General features: G+C 34.5%; 2 protein-coding genes and 1 pseudogene across 3 annotated transcripts; 1 reads left to right on the top strand and 2 right to left on the bottom strand.

Annotated features, from left to right (window-relative positions):
• Window positions 1–6,410: 6,410 nt before the first annotated feature.
• Window positions 6,411–8,895, bottom strand: LOC128171790 (uncharacterized; annotated as a pseudogene).
• LOC128174084 (uncharacterized) lies at window positions 6,774–7,328 on the bottom strand. The gene has a single exon (XM_052839720.1). It carries the CDS (start codon window positions 7,326–7,328, stop codon window positions 6,774–6,776), a length of 555 nt encoding a protein of 184 aa, XP_052695680.1.
• A 10,215-nt stretch (window positions 8,896–19,110) lies between the features above and the next one.
• On the top strand, window positions 19,111–24,221 carry LOC128171761 (uncharacterized). Of its 2 annotated transcripts, XM_052837540.1 has the most exons (6): window positions 19,111–19,755; window positions 21,033–21,579; window positions 21,737–21,988; window positions 22,095–22,646; window positions 22,831–23,049; window positions 23,484–24,221. In XM_052837540.1, the coding sequence occupies exons 2-6, from the start codon at window positions 21,034–21,036 to the stop codon at window positions 23,991–23,993; spliced, it is 2,079 nt and encodes a 692-aa protein (XP_052693500.1). In that variant the 5' UTR covers window positions 19,111–19,755; window position 21,033; the 3' UTR covers window positions 23,994–24,221. The 2 variants fall into 2 exon arrangements, with proteins under 2 accessions (XP_052693500.1, XP_052693499.1); XM_052837539.1 differs by lacking the exon at window positions 19,111–19,755 and having other exon boundaries at window positions 20,804–21,579.
• The last annotated feature ends 414 nt before the right edge of the window (window positions 24,222–24,635 follow it).

Below are 24,635 nucleotides of genomic sequence, written 5' to 3'. Positions count from 1 at the left end.
GATACAGAGTTTGGCTTTAAAGGCGCCGTATTTAAGGTCAAAAAAGGTCGGTAAATTAAAAAAAAAAATTATATATTTTTAAATTCACTTAAAGTAGTTAGAATTTAGGTACATGTAAATGTTTAAAAACATTTAATGCATCCACAGTTAATAGATATGAAAATAAAACTGTTATTTAAAAACAGTAAACAAATTGAATATGACAACTGATATAACAAAAATTAATATAAAATAAGATAGTGAAACAAAAAAATGTGAAACTTGTAAAATTTTTTACCAAATTGTAATTTCTCTTATTAAGACTTGTAGAACCCCCCTCCCACCTCTTTTTTGCAATTTTTCAAATCGGACTTGTTTTTATATATTAAATGTACATTCAAATATATTTTAGATCTAGTTACATTTTTTCTAATGACAAATGCATGAACTGTATATAATAAAGAGTGAAATATGATCATCAAAATTGTAAAACTAAAGTACAGTATATCGTACCATAAGATGATAATTCTGTGCCACATTAGAGAGGCATGGTTTTTTTTTTTTTTGGTTTTTTTTTTACTTTTGAATTGATTGCCTTTCAATTCAAAGATAGTTCAACATTGTAAATTACACTAATAGCCAATTTCTTACTTAAAGAGTTTCTAATATATTTCAACAAATGCACAAAAAGACAGACTCCCCAAAATTATCAGTTAGTTTAAAATAAACTGAAACCGATTTAGGAATATGACTGTTGTTTTTTTTTCTATGCCCACAGTAAAATATTTGATTAAAATCGCATGAACCCCACTTGAGACTTTGAATTCTCCTATGACTTTCAATCTATTAATTCCTTTATTACTTAAACTGTTAGGAGATGTAATCAAAATGTGTTTAAGTTGTTTTGAAAAACAAAGCTATATTTTCATATATTTTCATTTTTGAGTCAAGTAAAGCATGGGACATATGATAATTTATAGCATGTAGTTGAAATGAAAAATACATATGTCAATAATTATCTAACTAGCTACAAAAAAGATAAATCCATATTCTCTCTCTCTCGCTCTCTCTCTCTCTCTCTCTCTCTCTCTCTCTCTCTCTCTCTCTCTCTCTCTCTCTCTCTCTGTGTTACATAACTGTTACCTTTTTTCTGAGGCATTGGAAAAACAAATTTGTGATAAATCATGTATATCCTTATTTAGTATACAAAAAAGAAGTCTAAAAAAGAATAAATAACAATAAGTTTTTGAAGAATGTTAATTCAATATTTCAAATTTTAACTGCATTTCAAGTAGATTGATATTGATTTTATTTAAACAGGGATATTCAGTTACATTTAAGAAATGTGTTGCAATAAACATGTTGTTGATATTTTGTAGAAAAAAACAACGTTTTAACAGCCCATTATAAAACAGATGATGTCTGCCATTTAGTCATGAAGTCAAACTCCACGAAAGAAACCGTGAAAGTTTTAATTTTCCCGGAAACGAAATCACGCACACAGATTACATTTCCTATAAACGACTGCCAAATTGGAATAGAAAAGTATGAGCATGGAACCCAAACAATATACAAGGCTAGAGTAAAGAATTGTGACGGATTTCATAAGTATTGGTATATTATCCTTCTACCATCGGGGTCAGTCCGTGTTGAGTGGGATGCATTTTATAGCTATAACCCCAAATACGTCAAAACATTGACCAGCAACGACAAAGATACTTATTCCATCATCCTAAATAATAGTGCATTGAAACATGACGGAATTACCATTAGAAAATTTAACTTTCATATTTCACACCGGCTTATGGATACATCTCCTGATGATATTGCTGCAATTTACTCGTTGATTTTCGAGATCTGAATACAAATCACCATCGTGAAGGCTCTTCAGCTCAAAAAACTCTCCTTAATTAGTTAGGCGTATCTGCAATTTTTTTTAAAATACCTTAAATCCTTCTGAAATGTAAAATAAAATTTATCACAATTGAACAAAATATTATCATCTCATGAACCACACTATAATGTGTTTTCTAAAAAGTCCATACAATATTATGTTCAATATGTACTACTGAAAATAAAGTAGTTCATTCTCTAAACATTGTTTTGAGTTCTTTGTTATTTACAGACTATTATCTACGTTTATCTAGGTGAGAACAAATCAAACTTTTGTTCTTTAAGCCGCTGGTAAATTTGAATTTTAAAACTTTTTAGATTGTTAAAGTTTAAAAATCTTTGATTTTTTTTCACTGTTTTATTTAACAGGTTTTAGATTTCCAAAAGTTCTAAAGTTAAAATGTCCCTAAATAAGAATAGTTTCCATGATTATTCAATTTCAAGTTAAAATAAAATGTTCTGTTAACCAGCATTTATTTGTGTTCGAGGAAAAATCACGAATTCTGTGAGGGTGTCTTCGTCGTGACTTTTTCTCGCATTGAACAATTATTTGCCAATGAAACACCTTAGGAGTGTGGGTTGTTGCTACAATCTGATAACTAAGTTAGAGTATAATGAAAGTAAACTCAAACTCTTCATCGTTTGAAGTTTGAAAAGTAACGTTTTTCTATGGAACGCCATAGCTGCCTTAAGGTTATTTCCATATGATATGAACTGGTATATCTATGCTGTAGTAATGTAATTATATGCAGTGGTAGCATCAATATACGCAGCGACTAACACCATTACATTCCTGGTAACTTCATTATATACTGTGATTAAATCATTTAATTCAGGTGTAAAATCGTCTTCCCACGATTTCGTCTGCTTGAGATCAATCAACATTACTGCGAGGCCGGTTGTTCCTTTTCCAGAATAATTATAACGAACATATAGGCCTCTACACTTTCACGGTAACACGGCTGTTCAGATTTGGTAACTATGATTTTTAAATTTACACACGTACATGATCGTTCATCAGAATAAACATCGTAAAGCAACGCAAAGCTATGTAATGCATCAACTCCTCCGGCGCATTCCAAGCGGCAGATCCACCATTTACTGATTACATCACTGGCTATCTAGTTACCACTGCGTTTAAAGAAGTCGCTTATACATACTATTCTTTGTCGACATATCAACTATTTTCGTCCACCATCGCCTCTCCTTGTATGGTTAGGTCCAGTTGCATACTTCAGCGATCTCACATGAAAACTAGATTAGATTACAAAACTAGTGCATAATATCACAAGCTATAGCATGTATTTTCCTTTTGTTTTCAATTCATTCGGTTCAGATTTTAACTCATTATTTGTGTTTAATCCATAAAATTCAGCTCAATAGCTCTGCATCAGCTGAAGGCGCATCCATTTTGAATATTGTTGCTGTTGTTGTTTTGTATTCATACGCGCCGCTTCATTTACATTATTTACATTTTTGATCAATGACACTTCACATTTTTTGATTTGAAAATGTTTTATAAAATGATAAGAAATGAAGATAATAATTTTTCTATTGATCGACGCAGGAAAGAAAAAATTGACCGGAAAACTTTTCCATCAATGCGCGTAGCGCAAGTTTTCCAGTAAATTATTTCTTTGATACGTTGATCAATAGAAAAAACAAGTTGCTGTCCTTTAAAAAAGGACTACAATACGTGGACCATTTGCATGTATTTCCAACGAAAACGTGAAAGCCTTAAGGTAGCAAGGGACAGTTTCGAATAAAGTACCCGTCAATATTTTTGTAAAATTGAGAGTTGCTGTACTTGAAGGCTTATGAGTGTTGCTAAATTTCATGAAATGATTTTTAATGATTATCATTAGGTAGAGGGGTGTCTCTTGATGAAATTGATATGCAATATGTAGGCCCCTTATGTTAGGTACATGAGAATCAGAAGTAAAATGCGAAACCTGCGGCTATGACTGTTGTGCTGACTTTGCACAGTGAAATTGCAAGTTACAGACGGGAGGTAAAATAACACGAAAAGTAGGTGGATGGGACATTGTAAACTATACACCGGTAAGTTTCTGACATGTAATAGTGCAACATGCATGCGGTACGGAAGGTCAACCCTCTGCAGGGAATTAGCTGGGGGGGGGGGTCTAAAAAGCTGAAAAATCATGAAAAATTAGCAAAATATGAAAGGGTCAAAATCTCATAAAAACCAGCATGTGGAGAATTTTACAGGTTTGGATTAGTAATTTTCTTCAGAAATTGGTGATTGGCCTTATAACGAGTGAATTAAAGGTATTTGTGCTGAATGGGAACTGAGGAAATTCTAGTTACAGAGTTCTGAAGACATGCATCCCTTGGCTACAATGAATTGTATCAAAAAAACTGTCCCCTGCCACCTAAGATTATCAGAGATTCCACCGACTCTAGCCCTCTGCTTTTAACCACTAAATTTGTACGTTGTATTACGTATACATGTATGTATAGCCTGACTTTTTCTCTTAGAATTTAAAGGATTCTTTCTTCTAAAATAATTATGATCTATTTATGAATGAAGGTTGCATGTATAGTATCAGGCATTCGATCGGTGAATTCTACTATTTGCGCACACATTACGATTCGCACTACTTTGTTAACTATGCAGTGACAGCTTTGTGTAAATTAAAAATTTCATATTCATATGATGCATTTTTCTTGAGATTTAAACTTTTATACAGTGACATAATTATTCGATCATACTTAAACGCTTAAAAAATTTAATCGGGAAGTACTCTAGCCTCGCCTACTATAAAAGTAAAGTAAAGTTACTTGTGTATTCGGAAAACAACAAAACATTGCAAATTATGTTATTTGATGCATGTTGTAGTTTCGGCATAACATTAACTTATTTCATAATACTGATAGTTCATATCACATGCCAATCATTTTTCTTAAAAGGAATACTTTGTTTCTGTACTATTTACCGACAACTTTACAATTCCGTCGTTTCGATTGACGAGTTATCGCTCTTGAATGCAGGTATAAACACTTCCGGTAGAATTGAAAGTAAGCATAATTAACTCAAATCCCCGCTATAATTTGAACCAAACATTATGCATTTAGATAGTAAAACAACGATAGAAGATATTCTTAATTACAAGAAAACCGATATTCAGTCGTATTTAAAGAGTAAAGGTAAAACAATAAGCGGCACGAAGCTTGAACTGGCGAGAAGAGCGTACGAAACAAACAAGGATGAGGATGTAAATATTAAGTCTGTTGCCAATTCTGAGCCCAATCTAGTCGATGAAAAAATAGTTTCAATAGACTCTTTAAAAACCGGCTGGACTTCTGAAATACAATTAATTCCAAAAATATCTCACAATGATGTTGAAAATTACCTATTACACAGCAGTCACAGGACGGAAGACAAGGAAAAGATGGAGTGTTATCGTCAATTTATCAGAGGTTTTAACTTTTTTAAGGAAGGATACGTACAAAAAATAATGATTAACTTAATTTCCGAAGAAAGCAAATTTTGCTATATCCGTTCAAAATGCAGCCCATCTATGAAACAGGGAATGTACAACCAATGGATATTAGTGTCACGAGATTCTCCATGCACTATAACAAAGGCATATTGCTCGTGTCCTGCAGGGTATAGTATTGTTTATTTTAATTTTTTGAGAATTTTCCCCTAAAAATTAATACTAACGTCATTTTATGTTTAAGTATGTAGTAACCAATTGAATTATACAGTTGTTTGTTATCACTAGTATCAGCACATATTATACATGTAGCTATATGTATACATTTACACCGCATATCATTATTAATTTAAGGCATTTAAATTTTATTGACATGTTACTTTAAAACTTTAAATTCTTATCAAAATTATCAATTTCAGACTTGGTGAGGGGTGCACCCATATTGCAGGCCTTCTCTTTTCCCTGGAAGATATAAACGCAACAGACAAAAATGAAGAGCCATGTACATCAAAGCCCTGCGAGTGGTCAAAGCCAAGCAAGAGAAAGCGAGAGGCGGACATGGTGAAAAACATTCAATTCAAAAAACTTAAATATGGTAAAGAACCTTCAGAAAAATCAAGATGTGAATTCCCCCCTCCTGTACCAAATGATTCTTTCAGAACACAATTGTGTTGTAAGTTGAGCAACATCAATTCAAATGCTGTTTTATTGCAAATGATAACACCTGAAAAAAAACTGTGAAGTTCATAGCGATTTAAATGTTGCTCGATTTGAAGAGGTGGAAACCTCTGAATACATAAGTTACAAGTCTGACAAATACATTGATATCAAAGAGTTGATAAGCCCCTGTTCAACAGCTAAGGAAGCAATAGAAGCAATATCTAATGTATCTCTTGACATAATTAAAGAGTTAGAAATTAGAACACGTGGTCAAAATCAAAATGAAATGTGGAAAACTGCAAGTAAATGCAGAATAACTAGTTCTAACTTTCTTGATGTATATGTCCGTAAGGATTCAACATCCCCTGAAAAACTAATCGAAAAATTTTGTCTGGAGCCTGGAGGATGTATTAAAGATCCATGGAACATGTTATTGAATTCAAGTACCCGGTCCTGATGAAATATTAAATTAATGGACATTTCGATGTAAACCTTATATCATTATCAATGAAATCTATTATTACTATAGAAATATGTACTGGTATTGCAAATTTTATTTATAGATACATATGTGAACAATGAAATTGATTAAATTGATAATGATATGCAAATTCAATAAACACATGTACAAAAAATTTCATTTGTCTTCTTATTTTCATGTTTGTTACATAAGATTTTATCAAAAATGCACATTTTAGATTTATAACAATGAGATGTGTGCATGTTTTATTTATAATAACATGATTATCACAGATACAACATATATCCTAGTACTTAGTCCTACTTTACAAGAGGTGGTAAAAGATTTGTCAGAGATGCACACACACAAAAAACTTCATCTACAATGTCACATAAGCTTATTGGTATAACTCCTTGCAGAATACGAAAGTTCTTGATCTGCTCCATTTTGCGCTCAACATGTATGCGTGCAGATGCAATCCTCCTGGTGCTTTCAACTTCCTTCTTGGTAAATTGATGTTTGGTCAGAAAAGGAGGGCAGTACAATTTAACTCCACGTTGTGATAAATCGCCCATAATATGTATAAATCCTTTGTCCACCATAACAGCATCACCCTCCTCTAGGAGATCATATAGTCCACTTTCTCTGGTTATCTGGGTATCCGATACTGATCCACCCCAAAGACGAGATACAAAAACTACTGCTCCAATTTTGTCGATGCCAATCAAAGACTTCAGTGTATTATGGCCCTTGTAGTTGGAAAAAGTCTGACTCTGGGTTTGTAGAGATGAAGGAGTTTGAACAAATATTTCTGTACAGTCCAAGACAATACGAGTATCTCTGAACTTCTCAAAACACTTAGGAATCGCTTTCATCTCTTTCAATGGTGGTAAAAACACAATTGTCTGCAAACACTGACACATTAACTGAATCCATGCCTTGAAGATCCTTGATATTCTTCCAGACGAAATTTTAAATCTAAATTCCAAATCTTTGACCAAGCCTTAATCGCATGAGAACCATAAAAAATTCATCCTCAATTCTAAGCTTCCTCTTGGCTCCCCCTTTCTTTGCATCAGTTTCTGTTTTCATAGCTGAAGAATCCAACACAAGCTTGTCTGCTCCTTGTATTAGGCTTTCAAATAATGCTTTATATGTGCCATAATCAGGGAGTCCAGTATAAAACAACATTTTGTCATTATTGTCCTTAATATCGTCAATGGTTATCTCTGGGAATTCACACTTCGAAAAGTTGTCCAAAGTGGATGGCAGAATATCCTTGCTAGCTTTGCTATCAGTAGGATCGATATCTAAATTTCGATGTTGGGGGGATGGTCCTTTCACTATTTGATGTACAGAATAACTGAAAAAATAAGACAATTAATATTAAAATTTTCAATTCAATTTTTCCAATAGTAACGAACACTTGATTTTGTGTAAACTTTTCAACTACCATAGTCAAAGGATCATATTTCTGACATTCTCAGAATAATTGCATAGTTATGCTCATTATCTGACTTTTATAATAAATAATAAATATAAGTAAATAACACTGTTAAAATGTTCATTCAGGTTATTATGGTTACAAATATGTGTACTTGATTTTTTAAATAGAATATTTTTTTATATACATGATAAAGTATAACATGTTATTATGATACAAAGTGTTACAGTACTCACTTGTGGTCATTGACATCTACTGCCTGGGCTGGACTTTCTATGTTCAACTTATTACTGTTCGTTGACAGTCTTACTTTACTGATTTCACTGTCTTGTGAGGAAGGAAAAGGGTTGGAACTTGGTTGTTCCAAGTCCTTCCATTTCCTTCAGGGAAGTGGTCAGAATACACCTGAATTCAATGAAAAAGTTCATAATCAATAAGCATTTGGAGAGAGAGAGAGGGGGGGAAGCATGGAAGTGGGTCTGATTTGTTGAGGAAAGTGCGTTTTTTTATAACATGTAAGGTGGCGGCGATTTGTATGTGCCTCCAATGAAAAAGTTCATCATCAATAAGCTTTCGGGGAGAGAGAGAGAGAGAGAGAGAGAGAGAGAGAGAGAGAGAGAGAGAGAGAGAGAGAGAGAGAGAGAGAGAGGGGAGGAGGCAAGGGGGAGGGTCCTGATTCGTTGAGGAAAGTGCGTTTTTATAACATGTAAGGTGGCGGCGATTTGTATGTGCCTACAATTTACTGAGAGAAATTCTAACCTGAGTTCGCTTGGGATTAAAGTGTTTACGGCTTATAGCTCTAAGCCACGCAGTGCGAAGGTGTTGTTTCTTTGGTAATTCATGCAGTTTTACCGGTTTACCAAATCTACCAATACGCCCAGAGACATTGTGACAGTCTTTAACGGCACAGTAATTTTTCCCCATGTTATTGTTTATAACCGGAAGTGAACAATACCTGCATTCACGAAGGATAACTCTTGCATGACTTGACTATCGAAAATCGGGAATTACAGCGCCTTTGAACTTATTTGTGCATATGGCACGGAATCCCGATCCCGATTCAGAAAAACGTGTGCTAGCCTGGTTCCCTGAGCTACCCATTACGCACAGGAACCAGGCTAGCTCATGCGCAGGCTGAATTTTCCCCATAGCATCCGGTTTAACCTCGCTTTTATATTTTCTGCGTGGACCTCAGGGTCCACGCAATTATTATCTTCATTTCTTAATTACATTTGCAAATATGCTTCTTTTAATGAACCTATATAATAGTGAAAACGTTCAATTCTGTATGAACGTTTTTGTGACGTCACGATGATCATAGCACGGGCTTATCGTTTGTCGGTTGGATTTTTGTAAACATAAAATCTCGGTTATTTTAACAGTTTTGAACGGTTTGTCTTGTTCAAACGTTAACGTAAATATAAGTAATAAACAGCAATGTTAAAAAGTTCACCGGGATATGAACTTGGGTGGTACGTGATCAAATCTACTGAGAAGTCCTTCGGGCTTCACAGGTTTTGATCACAAAACCATCTAACTTCATATCCTGGTTAATTTTTTAAATTGCTTTTTATTTCTTAATTGTTCAATCGTTGTGCGATGTGCAGCTCCTTGGCATTGGGTGATAGCTTCAGTATATACCGTACTAAATTCATGTTATGGTTTGTTTAAATCATTATAGAGGGCGAAGCTCTCCCTATAGACAACACGTGTATATATATGTCTGTAATGATGGTGTTATTGTAGATAAAGACAACAACTCCAACGTAGGGTTCTCTATTATGACTTTATATTATATCATAAGCTCTGAAATATTTAACAATACATGTATCACAATGATTAATTTATCAATATCACATCATCATAAAAATAAAATAGATCACACATAATATATCATTGCATTGTATAAGAATCAAAACATCCATTTCATGATTTTGCCAAGCACAGTTTACAAGCAAGAGTTATTCCCCTTATCACAGTGCTAACTGATATATAAAGAGTTCAATAATATTTATCCTGTGTAATTAATAATTTAGATAGTTATTAATGTTTAATAGATAAAACATATTAAACTTAACTTAGGCAATAAGTATCAAATCTGATATTTATTTATATATATGCATACCTATGTGTGACACAAAGCCTAATTGATCTGCATCTGCATGATCCTTCTATATTCTTCAGGTATGGAATCTATATACATATAACAATACTCTTAAAACTACATTTAGGTTATCTAGCTTAAGATTGTTAAAATAACTATAATGAGTGTTGCTCAAACACTAAGTTTTCACTCATGATAATTTACATTTAAATAGATTTACATTTCACTATATATCATTGACTTATCTAGCAAATATAATATACTTTATTAATAAGCAGTAATCTTAATAGCATAAAATATAAAACAATTACTTACAGTCTATAGATTTCTTCTTGGTCTTAATATAAATACATCTGGTCAGTATGAAGATCAGATCAAAAAGGACAAAGCAAAGAGAGGGAATTTAAAGGACCAATGAAATGGAGAATTCAAAAATAAAATTGACCATGTGATAATAATTAACTAAAACAGGTTTACACTGACCATAATGACCATTGTGATGTCATACTATATAAATAACTGTAGCTATTTACATACTGTTAGGTTGTACATAAAGTTGTTTATATTGACAACTTTTATAGTAAATACTGTAAACTTATAATTTATAGAACTATTAATTAATAATTTCATGATAATGAAATTATGACTTAATTAATATGAAATATCACCCTATCACATGCTTCCCCTCTTCGTGAAATGACGTCCTCGTCATTTATTACTTATCAAAACAAATATCTACGAGTAATTTGAATTACTTTTAAACCTTCATGACTGCAAGAAAACTGTAAATAAAATATCCTAAAAACTATAAAAACGCACTATATCTCTCCTCATAATTCTATAGACTTTATCACTAATTTAGTGATAAAGGTAGTCTGCTCTTATCTTCCAATCTGGTTGTTTTGTTAATACCTGTTGATTTACTATATAATCGCCACTTGTAATCCATGATGTTGTGTTTTCTTTGCTCTCTGAGATCTCCTTGGTAATGGTTCTGTCTGCTGTTCATAAGCTGGATTTTCTCTAGAATTGGTATTATCCAAATCATTATCATCATCATCATCATCTTCTTCAGTATCATCTTCAGCATCATCACTATCTGTAGATGTATCTACTTCTACCGGTACTTCCTTTATCTGAGTATCTTCTTCATTTCTATCTTCTTCATCATTGTTATCTTCTTCATTGTTGTTATCTTCTTCATTGGCCAATGAATTCTCTATTCTCAAAGCAACAGTATCGTCGTTGCTATGTGCAATGGAATCTGCTTCATGCACCATTATCTCCTCACTGTTGGTATCTGAGTCAGAATCTTCATATTTTGAAGCATTCAATTGAGATCTTCTTTTCATTTTGATTGATTTCCTTGGTGCTGGCTTTGGTTTTTCTTCTAGCAAATCAACATGTCCAATTGGAAGTAGCAAATTTCTATGTAAAGTTCTTGATTTTGAAAAGTTATTTTCCTTTTTAACTATGTATACAGGAATGTCCTTGTTAGGTTGACTAATTACAATGTATGGGTCTTCTTCCCACTTGTCTGACAACTTATGTGGGCCATCGAAAGCAACTATCTTCACCAGTACTTTATCCCCGGGTTGAATAACAGCACCTCTTGCTTTGATATCATAGTTTTTCTTCTGCTTTTCCTGAGCAATTTGGATAGATTTCTTTGCCAAATTGTATGATTGTTCTAATTTAGATTTCAAAGATTTTATATAAGTGTTGAGATTTTCTGGTTGATTTTGTTCTTCTGTTCTGAATAGTAAATCTATTGGAAGTCTCGCTTCTCTGCCAAACATTAGAAAGAAAGGTGATTGACCTGTTGTTTCTTGCTTCATAGAATTATATGCATGAACTAAACTTGAAATATGTGACTTCCAGTCTTGTTTTTGTGAATTCTCAAGAGTTCCCAACATCTTTATTAAAGTCCGGTTAAAGCGTTCTGTCAATCCATTGTCCATTGGATGGTATGGCGTTGTTCTAGACTTGTTAATGCCCAATATATGACAGAGTTCCTGTATAATCTTAGATTCAAAAGGTATTCCATAGTGGACTATGAAATGGTTAAACAATGCCTCGGCTGTAGTTTTGGCAGTTTGATTTCTCGTAGCTATAGCCTGAGCATAACGAGTGAAGTGATCAGTGATGACCAACACATTTTCATATCCTCCTTTTGATTTCTCTAGTTTTAAGTAGTCCACACATACAAGTTCCAAAGGCTGTGAAGTTTTTATGTTGGTAAGTGGAGCTCTTTCTGTAGTTGGTGTTTTTCTGAGAAGACATCTCCTGCAGTTGGATATGAAGTGTTCAATATCTTTCGTCATGCCATACCAGTAAAATCTATCTCTGATTAGACTGGTAGTCTTCTCGCGGCCAGGGTGTCCCATGTCCGTATGAAGGTGGTACAGTACTGTTGGAATACATGATCTCGGTATAATGATCTGTGTCTTCTTATTTTCATTGACAACTGTCTCTCTGATCAATACACCATCTCGTAGTCTTAGCTTTTCAAAATTCTTGTGAAGTAAAGCATGGTACTGTACATTGTTGTATGGTAGATGATGTTTCTCTGGCTTATACCCATCTCGCACATATGGTATCCAGAATCTTAGTACTGGGTCATTGTACTGATGACGACAAACATCAATCTCTGTTTGATCACTCAAATCCGGTTGGTTGTCAACTGCTGATGAAGATAGGGATAAGCATTGTATATATGGACCATTGTTTCCAATTGAGTTGCATATGGTCTTTATGGAATCAGATGTAATGATTTCTTGGTTTGGTATTCTGCTTAATCCATCTGCATCTGCGTTAAGTTTTCCAGGTCGATACAGAATCTCAAAATTAAAGCTGGCTAGATCTGCGATCCATCTCTGGCTCGCTGCATCTAGTTTTGCTGATGTTAATACATAAGTGAGCGGATTGTTGTCTGTGTACACTTTAAATGTGCCTCCATATAGATAATCTCGGAATTTTTCACATGCAGCCCACTTTAATGCCAAAAACTCCAATTTATGAACAGGATAATTCTTTTCAGATTTTGACAAACTCCTGCTTGCATAAGCAATAACTCTCTTGAAATTATCTTGCGTCTGATATAATACAGCGCCAATGCTTGATGATGAGGCATCTGTATGTAACTCGAATGGTAATGAGTAATCTGGGAATCCTAAAATTGGATAAGTAGTGAGTTTCTCCTTTAGTTTTCTGAATGACTGTTCTTGTTCATCTCCCCATTTCCATTTGTCATCTACTTTTAATGTCCTAACACCTTTTCTTGTTTTCTTCTTAGTATTAGGAAGGAGGTCATTTAATGGACGAGCTATTGTTGAAAATCCCTCAATGAATCTTCGGTAGTATCCAACAAAACCCAAGAATTGGCGAACTTCATCTGAATTTCTTGGTTTCGGCCAATTCTGTACCTTGCTGATCTTATCTGGGTCTGGCTCTATCCCCTCCTCACTGACAATATTTCCTACATATTTGACTTTCTTTTTAAAGAATTCGCATTTCTTTGGTGATAGCTTCAAATTTACTTCCCTAAGTCGCTGAAAAATCTTTTCCAAACGTTCTACATGCTCTTCATAGGTTTTGGAGAAAATTATCAAGTCATCAAGATAGATGAAACATATGTCTAGGTGAAGTCCATCAAAGCATTCTTCCAAAAGCCTTTGATAAGTGGCAGGAGCATTGACAAGACCAAATGGCATGCGATGGTATTCATAAAAGCCTAAAGGTCCAACAGTAAATGCCGTTCTCTCTTTGTGCTTTTCATGTAACTCAACTTGATGGTAACCACTCTTCATGTCCAATATGGTAAAGAATCTATTTCCTGCCGATGCATCCCAAATTTCCTCTATACGTGGCAATGCGTAGGAATCTTTCTTTGTTCTCAAGTTCAGTTGTCGATAGTCTACGCACATGCGCAATTCATTATTCTTCTTTCGACAAAGGACAACATTACTCGACCATGGCGACTTAGATTTCTTTATAATTCCTCCTTCTAACAGCTTTCTTAAGTGATCTTTAACCTCTTCAAACATAGCAGGTGGAATACGTCTTGGACGTTGTTTGAATGGTGTGTCGTCATGAAGATCAATCCTATGTTTTACAATGCTAGTATGTCCAATATCTATATCTGACTTGGAGAAAACATCCTCATACTTCCTCAATAAATTCTCTGCTTGTTGTTTCTCTAAAGTCGTGAGTCCCTCATCTTCAATTGTAACTAAACTCAGGACATCTTTTGCTTGTTGGAGATTAACACAAGGTATAGCTCTTTGATCTGGTTCAAGTTTTACAGGCTGCAACTCACACAAGATAGATTTTGGTGGAACTTGTACTGTCCTGGTAGTGATATTATCAATGTCCACTCTTATCACATGATTTGCTGGATAGCAGTAGTCTGTAAGTGATGGTACAATATCCAGGTCTGATGGAATAACAGAGCGAGATGTAGCTTGTAGAACTGCTGTTGTAGATTGATATGGTATTGCTTTATCAATGTATCCAGATATTGAGACTGTTGAATTTGGTGGTATAGAAATACAAAAGTTTTCAGCTGATTTTACAATTCCAAGTCTATTGTTGTTGCGAGCAAGTTCTTTATCTCGTATGGTCATGCCTCTAAAAGCTAAATACCAAGGCGTAAACAATGCAGCTTCCTGCAGATATCTGTCTCCGTATTTGTCTTTGACAACATCTAGCATGTGTTGTAATATGTTGGTCCCAATAAGAAGTGGTACTTGGCTGTTGTAATTGCTGGTGGATACAACAAGTAATGGAAAATTAAGTGGCTGTTTCAGTGATTGTGGTATTCCAGTACTTTGGATATTAGCCTCGATGTAACCATAATATGGCAACTGTTGACCATCAGCGCATTCCACTTCTAAAAGTTCTCTTATTGGGTGGAGTTCTAAATGACGAAGGTGGTTTGTATAAAAATCATTGCTGACTGTTGAAACAGTAGATCCAGTGTCAATCAATGCTCGAACTAAGTGTCCTTCTATACTTGCTTCAACTTCAGAGGTATTTCCTACTAGTTCAAGTGGTCTACTCTGGTAAGGGCGTTTCTTGTAATGACCTATCGTCTGCCCCGCAACGAAGGTCTTCTGATGTTTAAATTTCTCCGGCTGTGATCCATACGCACAGTACATCTACGTGCTATATGGCCAGGTTGTTTGCATCTATAGCATATTGGTTGTCCATCTTCGGTCTCTTGTAGATTAGATCCTTGGTCACCATAGCCATACTCATATTGGCGGTAATATCCTTGATTATATCTTGGACTACGGCTATAGTTACCATATGAACTTCTGGATTGGTAGTTTCCTCTACGGTATTGTTGTTGCTGATCCTTATGATCCCAACTTGTTGGTTGTTGTTCGAATCTCTTGAACGTACTTCCTTGTTCAATAGCACTGACTTTGGTGGTAAGCTGTTGAATCATTCCTTTGAGTTCCTTGATCTCATCTTGTGTCTCAGGTTCACTCGATGTTACAGCTATGTTTGATTGTGCTCTTTTCGTTACATGTTCTTTTTCTACAAGTCTGATTTCCTTCCTAAGTTCATCAAAATTTGTGAGTGCATCAAACTTGTATCCTGTGATATCCTTAATCCATTGATGCAATCCATTCCAGAATTTGGATCTTAATTTCTCATTAGCATCTGCCTGTGTCGCAACTCCTTTAATGACCGCTTTTCTATAAATCTCTTCTAACCTACAACTCCAACTCATGCTATCCTCGTCTTTTGTTGTCGAGCACTGTAAAATTGTTCCATAATTGTTTCTCCTCGTTTTATTGTTCCAAATACACTCTCCATCTTGTCCAGTATCTGAGTTACAGTGGCTCCAGAACCAAGTCTCATTGCAACTTTTCCAGCATCTCCTCTTAGTGATCTTCTAATTGATTGAGCGATAGATTCCTCTTTGTATTTCTCTTTAATTAAACAATCCACTTCATATCGCCAAAGATCATAAGTAGTGTCGTTCTTGCTGCCGTCTCCAGAAAAGCAAGAGATCTTTGGGATATAGGAGCTAGTGTTGCTTCCTGATGCTGCTGATTTAACAATTTCAGTTTGTTGTTCTGTTTTAACATTAACAAACTCCTCTTCATTCATTTGTGTGACATATTGAGTCATCCATTGTTTGAAATCTTGAGCAGAATCAGCTTTTGGTTTTACATTCAGTTCTTTAAAAACTGACGCAATTTGATTGAGTTCGTCTGGGGATAATTCTGCCATGCTGAATTGTTTATGTTTCGATTTCGGAACACGGTTTGCTAGCTATTTTCAAAGGATTAAATTCAGAATCGGTGTTTCGGATATTTATAACTTAATATTCTAAATTAAATTTCTAATTAAATATCTATGACTACTACTAACTGATAACTTAGCTAATAACTGAAAATAAACTATCTTAATAAAATCTTAATGTTAATTTAAGTGAATAACTAGATTAATAAATTGATTGACTTGTAATAAACCTTAATTGAATATACTGCTTAATAAATATTCTAGCTTATAAGAATAACTACTGGGTAATAATATCTAAAAAAATACCTTAATGTACTAAATGATTATAAAATTATAAAAAAAATGAAAAATATCTAGTACTGTAGTACTTAAATTAAATAAAAGATACAAAAATTTAATTAACTTTATAAAAAAATAATTACTTTCAATGAAAGATAACTCTCAAGAAAATGGCAATATTTGGCTTGTGCACTCAAGCGTGACAAAAATTTAAACAGGAAAATATTACTTGTATCTCAATATAGTTCTTAAATGATAGTGTTTTAAATAATTTCAATGCTCAAAAAGAAAATCTTTCAAATAGAAAAAATTATGATTACCAAATAATTAATGAATATGAAATGAAAAATGAAATGACAAATTTGCTGAAAATAAGTGCTAATTATAACACTTAAAAAATAACTGTGATGTTTATGAAAAAAAATGAATATATATTACAAACTAATCTAGTCTAAGTCTCTAAGATGACAAGAATCTAAATTAAATACCAATGAATACTTATTACAACTCAAGGGGAATTCAGACGTCTGAAACTAATTATAAGGTAGACAAAAAATGTGCTAAGTAATCTTAAAGATTAACTTAAAAAATGTTACATGCACCAAAAAATTCTACCTTACCGTGCTGGCAAATCTTGAAACAATGAAAAACACATACAGTTCAATAATTTGACTGTCAGAGGTTCAATGGATAACACTGAAGTCACTATCTTCACAATGTGAATGATCCTGGTCCTTGACAGGGATCCTAGTCCTGGGGTTGATCCTCAATCCTGGTCCTGATAGGTCCCTTCTGGTCCGGTTGATGGCTCCTCCTGGGGTTTCTCCTAATCCGTCCTAGGGTTCCTCCTGATCCGTCCTGGGGCTCCTCCTGGTCCGTCCTGGGGTCCTCCGGGTTACGCATCCATCGTAGGGCGCATCTGCTTCAGTATGTATGTCCAGCCAGTCCCAACGTGGGCGCCATTGTAATGATGGTGTTATTGTAGATAAAGACAACAACTCCAACGTAGGGTTCTCTATTATGATATAATATAAAGTCATAATAGAGAACCCTACGTTGGAGTTGTTGTCTTTATCTACAAAAACACCATCATTACATGTCTAAAATAGAAAATACATTTTATATCTATGAAGTTGAAAAACATTTCCTAGATGGAGGAGAAAAGAATATCCTCACGCACAGTGACATCACCGGCATCCATGTTGAATTTGAATCTCGTACTAACTTCACGTTTGATGATAATTTATTGAGTGAAAAATACATTCAAACCTACCTAGTGTGCTCTTGAAAAAATAATTCCTAATCAAGAAAACAAATTTTCGTTTCCTACAACTTTCAACAGTTGCATTAGATCCGATCAAATTTTCAGGACATCTGATGGGACAAAAAAAACGTGTTTCAACAATAAAGCAGTTTTAATTCATTGTTATTAAAATAACATCATGTATTTGAATTAAATTTGCTTTCTGATTACTTTTTGAAAACACAATAGACGATTTTCCTCCAACTTTCGATTTGAAATTTCGGGGTTTGTTTATGTTTCATCTCAAATCGTAGCCTAACATACTCATACCCAGGTCATTTCGTACCCAGAATTCAAATAAATTATTAAAATCAAAAAAAAAAAGTTACGACCAATAACTAATTCAATGGAAAACAAAAGATAATCAAAACTTAATTTTGTAAATATCATAATCTTTGACAGACACGTAAAATATTTCCCCGTTCTAATCCCCCCCCCCCAAAAAAAAATGGGTAAACTATTCGTATATGATTAAAAAATACAATAAATGTTTAAATTCCGCCAATCTGCCATAAAAATAAAAGCAAATAGGGAGATTATTGGAGCAATATGCATTATAAATACTTGAAAATTATATATTATAGAAAGAACTTATCTGCATTCACAATCATAAATATGCATTGCACACTAAATGTAAAACATTTGTCAGACAAACTCAGATTAAATTATACACCCCGGTATATGAAGGACACCATTTGCACGTTATGAATATGATGTGAATTAGCTAGGGTACTACCTCAATTCTCTAGTTTTAATGCACAAATCAATCATTGAATGTTTAATAATTCAGTGTTTTGGTGACAAATTTCAGTGAAGTTAGGGACCAAAAATAATCTTAATATCTGTCCATACAAGTGAAATATTCTCGATATAAATTGATTTTCTTATTTTAAAGAAAATATACGTCATTACTCTTTAATTCATGCTTTATGCATACATTTAACATGCTTAAAATAAGGGAGTAAAAAGTTAAAATACTTCATGCTGAGAATATTATCCTGAGATCTGCGATGTAGATACTACATGTAGCTGCATCCAGAGAACAACATATCTTCGTAAACAAAATACACCCACTTTCTTGATTGATGCATCAATCTTCTTGTTTGAAATTTTTTCGCCCAGCAGAAGATGTTTACAATTCATGTTTTTAATGATATTACAATGACAAGCGTTTTGAAACTGAGTTATCCCGACAATAAACATTGCACTTTCTCTTCTTTGTGATTGGTAGAAAAAATACATGATGTGAAAGAACTAGGTACGGTTTCCTTAAGAATTTGCACGGTTTTTATGGGAAAAAATATCTTGCGATTCCGATAAGTTGTCCGCATATAATATAAAGAGGAGGTCATAATAACTTGTAATACCATGTTAGAATCGGCACATTCATGCGCATGCGTAGGAAATGATCCATCAAAGTAACGTCGATATGCCATTTTATGGCCTTTTTGCTGGTCAATCTGATGTAAATGAGTAAAATTGAACACCTCCGACCTCGTCGCCCGGAACGATTTTCCGTACAAGAATAGTTAATTGCAAGATGTACTTATCCTGAAAGTTTCGTCCCGGGCGACGTTGTCGGAGGGGTTCAAATATCAATTTAAGTTTTATAGATCGTCGCCAATCAAAATGCAATTTAGAGTAACCACTTCGCGTATTTCGTCTATAGAAGCGAAAATGAGGTCAAATTTCGGTCAAAAATCACAAATATCCATTTGTTTTTTTGTGTAAGAGCATTTTTATCTGTTAATTAACACAATAATAAAAACACAATCCGGATAAAACCGAGTCATTCATACGGAGGGGATGCCATTTTGGTTGTTATGGATGCTGTAAACAAAGCGATGTACATCAGATGGTTCCAGAGATGAACTGTTCCACGATTCGTGGAAATTGCAGACAATAAGCAGCTAGGTAACTTGGTTTTTATAAATCATCGAATTGTTCTATCTTTGCAACGTTTGTATTCTTATTTAAAGGATATAACGCGATAACGTTATGTTTTTATCAATCACGCTCAGACACCATACACACATGCACAATATATATAGGTCCTATAATTGTATGATATTTTATCCATTTGCCGGGGATAGAAGAAGGTAATTGATTTCTTTATTTTCTGTAAATGATTGTTGTTAAGTATTATTTTTTTTATAAAGATAAAATGCTTTCTATTTCAAGCCTGCAATATGTAAACATGACAAGTAGAAATTAACTATCGTCTGCGTGAATATACATGTAAGTGCCCCGATAAGTACATGTATACACTCAATGAAACGTGAATCTTTGTTGCAAACTTGAATCAATTTATCTCATCATATTTATGATATCAAAATTATGTACGATGGGGATATTTAAGTCTTATGCTACAGGTACAGTGTATTCACAAGTGCTAAATATAGATCTATATCACGTATAGTCTGTACCAAAAGTTTCGATGGATACAGAGTGGTGCAAAAGTTACAGTATTTACTTTATACCGGCGGCATTTCATTCGCATATGAAGCTTTGCTATTATTTAATAAAATGATATCATTACAATAAATTAACAGTTTTAGATACATATATCACAATATTAAAATCTGTTGAAAAAAAATTATGGGTTTTTGTTACTTACAAAAACTTTGAATGTCTTTTGTGAACGGGGGGGGGGGGGGGTGTACTAGAATATAGAGCTGATAGGCAATATTAAACTTAAATATTTAAGCATACGATTTATTTTACTGATTAAAAAAAATGATTAAAAATGAATAATTGAATATATCAATATTCATAATTATTCATGGTCTTCAGCATACCCTCAGTACATGTATAAGTTCTGCATACCAGCCCATTTTTTAAAAAAATAACTTAAAGATATGGATTTTAAGCATGGGTTTGACTTAAAAATCCCCCCCCCCCCCCCAAAAAAAATAAATAAATAAATAAATAAAAAACAATTCAGCTTTTAAAAATTTTACTTATTCTTTGTGAAAAAAAAAAGTCATGGCAGAATTTAAACTCATGACGCAGGTTGGTAGATGGAAGCCATATTGTGATGTACTTAAGCTGTCATAAAGATCATAATTCACAGGGTGTTGAGGATTCTTGAATCAGATTTAATATCTATGAATGTATATTGGAAAAAAAATCAGAAATCAAATGTGTGTGGTTAATACTAAGCTTATTAATATCACCTTTTGTTTTTTAAGGATGGATGGGAAACAATATAGATGCGTGCTTTGTAATAGAAAGGCCCCTCCTGATGAAAGACGCCCAGCTAGTACATTTCTGGTAATATTACGCAAACATTTTTCCTTAAATGTTGAGGAAACAGATGTTCTCTGTAACAAGTGTCGTCACAAGTGTCGGAAAGTCAAAGACTCAGTGACAAGGGAATCTGTGTTGCCGAGAATAGCTCCCCAAGAGGAAACAGAGGATCCAACATTTGCGTCACCCAAGCAGAAGCGTCCAAAACATGCATTCCCAAGTCCCCCATCTGTACCCTTGCCTATTCCATCATCATCACAGAGCCATGGTTACTGCTTTGTTTGCAAGAAACCAGGACCAAAGCTTGTGGCTGTTTCCCATCATGTTCGGCTGTTAGTGTTTATTAGGAGAGAAATCATCATTCCATCTGGAGCAAGATGCTGTGTGCGACATCTAGAAAATGGGAAAATGGTTGATGATGCTATGCAGCAGATCAGGACCAATGAAAGCACAACGCTCAACAAAACATTCATCCTCAGTCTCATAAAGGTATCAACAATTTGCATGAAATCAAAATACATGATAATGTAAAACTAAAGTAATGATCAATGATTAATGTTGGTGAAGAGGAGAATTTTGATGGTGTTGATGATGACAACAATGATGATGTAGCATGTAAACGATGATAATAATTTTCATTTTGTAGGACTTGCGAGAGAAGGCATTCCAACAGTCAAGGCTTGACTTTGATGATGAAAGCTGTATGGATGACGATGAGTATAGAGTACTGACTGGATTTTCTCGACGGGAATTTCACGACATTGTATCGTCAGTTACCAGCATCAACTCAACTAGAAATCGGAGCAAGAGGACATGTATTGCCATCCTCCTGATGAAACTTAGATCAGCTCTTTCTAACAAACTGCTTGCTGTTTTGTTTCATATGACTAAATTTCAAGTAAGAATTTTATAATTGATATGAAAATCAAATATTTTTACACATGTTTTTTTTATTATTTGATATATAAAGGCGATTTTCATTAATTAAATATGATATATTCCAGGTTCGCCGAGCTATAGTTTCTGCACGAACTTCACTTATGAGAGACTTTGTGCCACACAATCTTGGATTTAACCACATAACACGCGAGGAGGTGATCCAGAACCACACCCGACAACTGGCCAGAAATCTCATGACTGAAGATGTTACATCGAATCCAGCAATTTTGGTTCTCGATGGAACATATATCTATATACAGAAAAGTTCAAATTTTGCTTTTGCTCGTAGATCATATAGCATGCACAAACACAGGCCTCTTGTGAAACCCATGATGGTGGTGACAACGACTGGGTACATTGTGTCAGTTCTTGGCCCCTATCTAGCAGACAGTAAGAACAATGACGCCAGCATACTGAGGCACATGATTTACCATAATGCTGAGGAACTCAGGAACTGGCTTCAAGAGGAGGATGTGTTTGTAGTGGACCGTGGCTTCAGAGATGCCCAAGATGTTCTGGAAGATGTTGGGATAAAGTTAGAGATGCCAGCATTTATGAAACGGGGAGAGAAGCAGCTCTCAACTATTGATTCTAACTTATCAAGAGTAGTGACAAAGGTAACTCGTAATAATATTTATTATTTTTTAGAAATAATATACCTATGTAATTATATACTATTGAGTTAATTTCAAAATATTTATTAATCTTCATGAACACAGGTAATTCAAACTGAATTGTGAATGTACATCTGATTGTTGAATATTAGAAGATTATTTTATACATGTATTTCTCACTCTTCAGGTGCGATGGGTAGTTGAAGCATGTAATGGACGCCTGAAACAGTGTCAGTATTTGTCCAAGACCTTGCCAAATTCCCAGATCCCATTCATTGGTGACTATGTTAGAATTGTTGCAGCACTCTGTAACAAGTATAGGCCTCCAATTAGTAGATCATCAGAAGAAGATGAACAAGTTGCTGCCAAAATGCTCCATCTTTCACAGAGAGCAAATACACTACAGGTACTTTATATATGTTTGTTATATATATATTTACATGTGCCAGTGTCTTTGCCTGTGATAACTCTACGTATCGATTTTATACTCTATAACCCATAACTTCAAATGACGCCAAATTGAGGGGCCAGCGGGGTTTGCTTATTTATATTTAAATATTTAATCGTATGATGGTTCAAAATTATATAAATATAAGTAATAAGGAATCATTCTATGAATATTATGAGGTGATAATTTCGGTCTGGGCGTGATCTAATCTATCATAAAGCCCTTCGGGCCTTACTGGATTTGATCATGCCACGACCAAAATTATCACCTCATAATACTCAAAGAATGATTCCTAATAATCCTTGAATAATTTCGTCCATGTAATGACATAATTAAATCTAGTTGTAGGACAAATTCTGACTTTTGTCATATATAACTAATTTTTTTTACAGGAACGTGTTGAAGGTGAGGGACTGGATAGAAGAGGAATGCGCTGGTCAAAAGTGGATGTGGAGAATGTAGCTCCAGATTTTCCATGCTATGATGAAAGTGAACTGCGCCAACTTACGCTCGGGGTGTATCAGCTGCGCATGGCCCTCTCCTATGCTCAGGAACACACTGACGCAGACGGTGGATTTGAAATCCTCATCAATGACGAGATTCCTGGATTGTTGTGTGCCAAAATTCAAAGCAGACATATATCCGCAAAACAGTACAGATGCTGGGTCAGTTTTGGTGACGGAGTGGTCGATGGATGGTTTTGCAAATGTAAAGCTGGCACCAGAGTTGTTGGGATGTGCGGCCATGTTACCAGTGTTATCTGGTATCTCTATTTTGGACGATATCAGAATTCACTAAAGGGGGTTCGAAACTGGACTGCATCACTGGAAGACGCCTCTGACATCCCTGCCATCATTGATGAATCGGACAGTGATGAAGATGAAGGTTGTGTTGAAGAGTGAGAGAAGAAAGAGGAAAGTAAGAAAGAAGTTGTTTTGTGTATGAGAGAGAGAGAGAGAGAGAGAGAGAGAGAGATAATACATGTTTGGAATTGGTGTGCCTCAGTGATTTGAACTTTTGTTACCAGGGTAGTTGTCATTATTTGTGTATTTAAGTGTTACATGTATAATGTATTTGTTATTTAATTTCCTTGTTCGATAAACTTGTTTTCTTCATTTTAGTGTCTTTCTTTGATTTTTAGCTCACCTGAACCGAAGGTTCAAGTGAGCTTTTCTGATCACCCGTTGTCCGTCGTCCGTCCGTCCGTCCGTCCGTCTGTCTGTCTGTCCGTCCGTCTGTAAACTTTTCACATTTTCAACTTCTTCTCAAAAACCACTGGGCCAAATTTAACCAAATTTAGTACAAAGCATCCTTATGGAAAGGGGGTTATAAATTGTAAAAATAAAGGGCACAGCCCTTTTCAAAAGGGAGATAATTGCGAAACAGTAAGTATAGGGTGCATGTCTTTAAAAATCTTCTTCTCAAGAACCACTGCACCAGAAATGCCAATATTTACACAAAAGCTTGTGTATATAGTGAAGATTCTTAATTGTAAAAATCGTGACCCTCGGACCAAAACTGGGGCCCCAGGCGGGGTTCAAAGT

The sequence above is a fragment of the Crassostrea angulata genome, chromosome 2 (assembly GCF_025612915.1).
Source record: "Crassostrea angulata isolate pt1a10 chromosome 2, ASM2561291v2, whole genome shotgun sequence".
NCBI classification, from domain to species: Eukaryota; Metazoa; Mollusca; class Bivalvia; order Ostreida; family Ostreidae; genus Magallana; species Magallana angulata.
The sequence above is the reverse complement of the archived record's forward strand: the minus strand, read 5'-3'. Positions and strand labels throughout refer to the sequence as shown.

Excerpts from the sequence above, each read along its gene's own strand:
- LOC128174084 (XM_052839720.1), bottom strand. The coding sequence starts at position 7,328 with ATGAAAGCGATTCCTAAGTGTTTTGAGAAGTTCAGAGATACTCGTATT.
- LOC128171761 (XM_052837539.1), top strand. The coding sequence starts at position 20,953 with ATGTATATTGGAAAAAAAATCAGAAATCAAATGTGTGTGGTTAATACT. Across the intron at positions 21,580-21,736 it reads TCATCCTCAGTCTCATAAAG|GACTTGCGAGAGAAGGCATT; the intron begins GTATCAACAATT and ends TTCATTTTGTAG. Across the intron at positions 23,050-23,483 it reads AGAGAGCAAATACACTACAG|GAACGTGTTGAAGGTGAGGG; the intron begins GTACTTTATATA and ends TTTTTTTTACAG.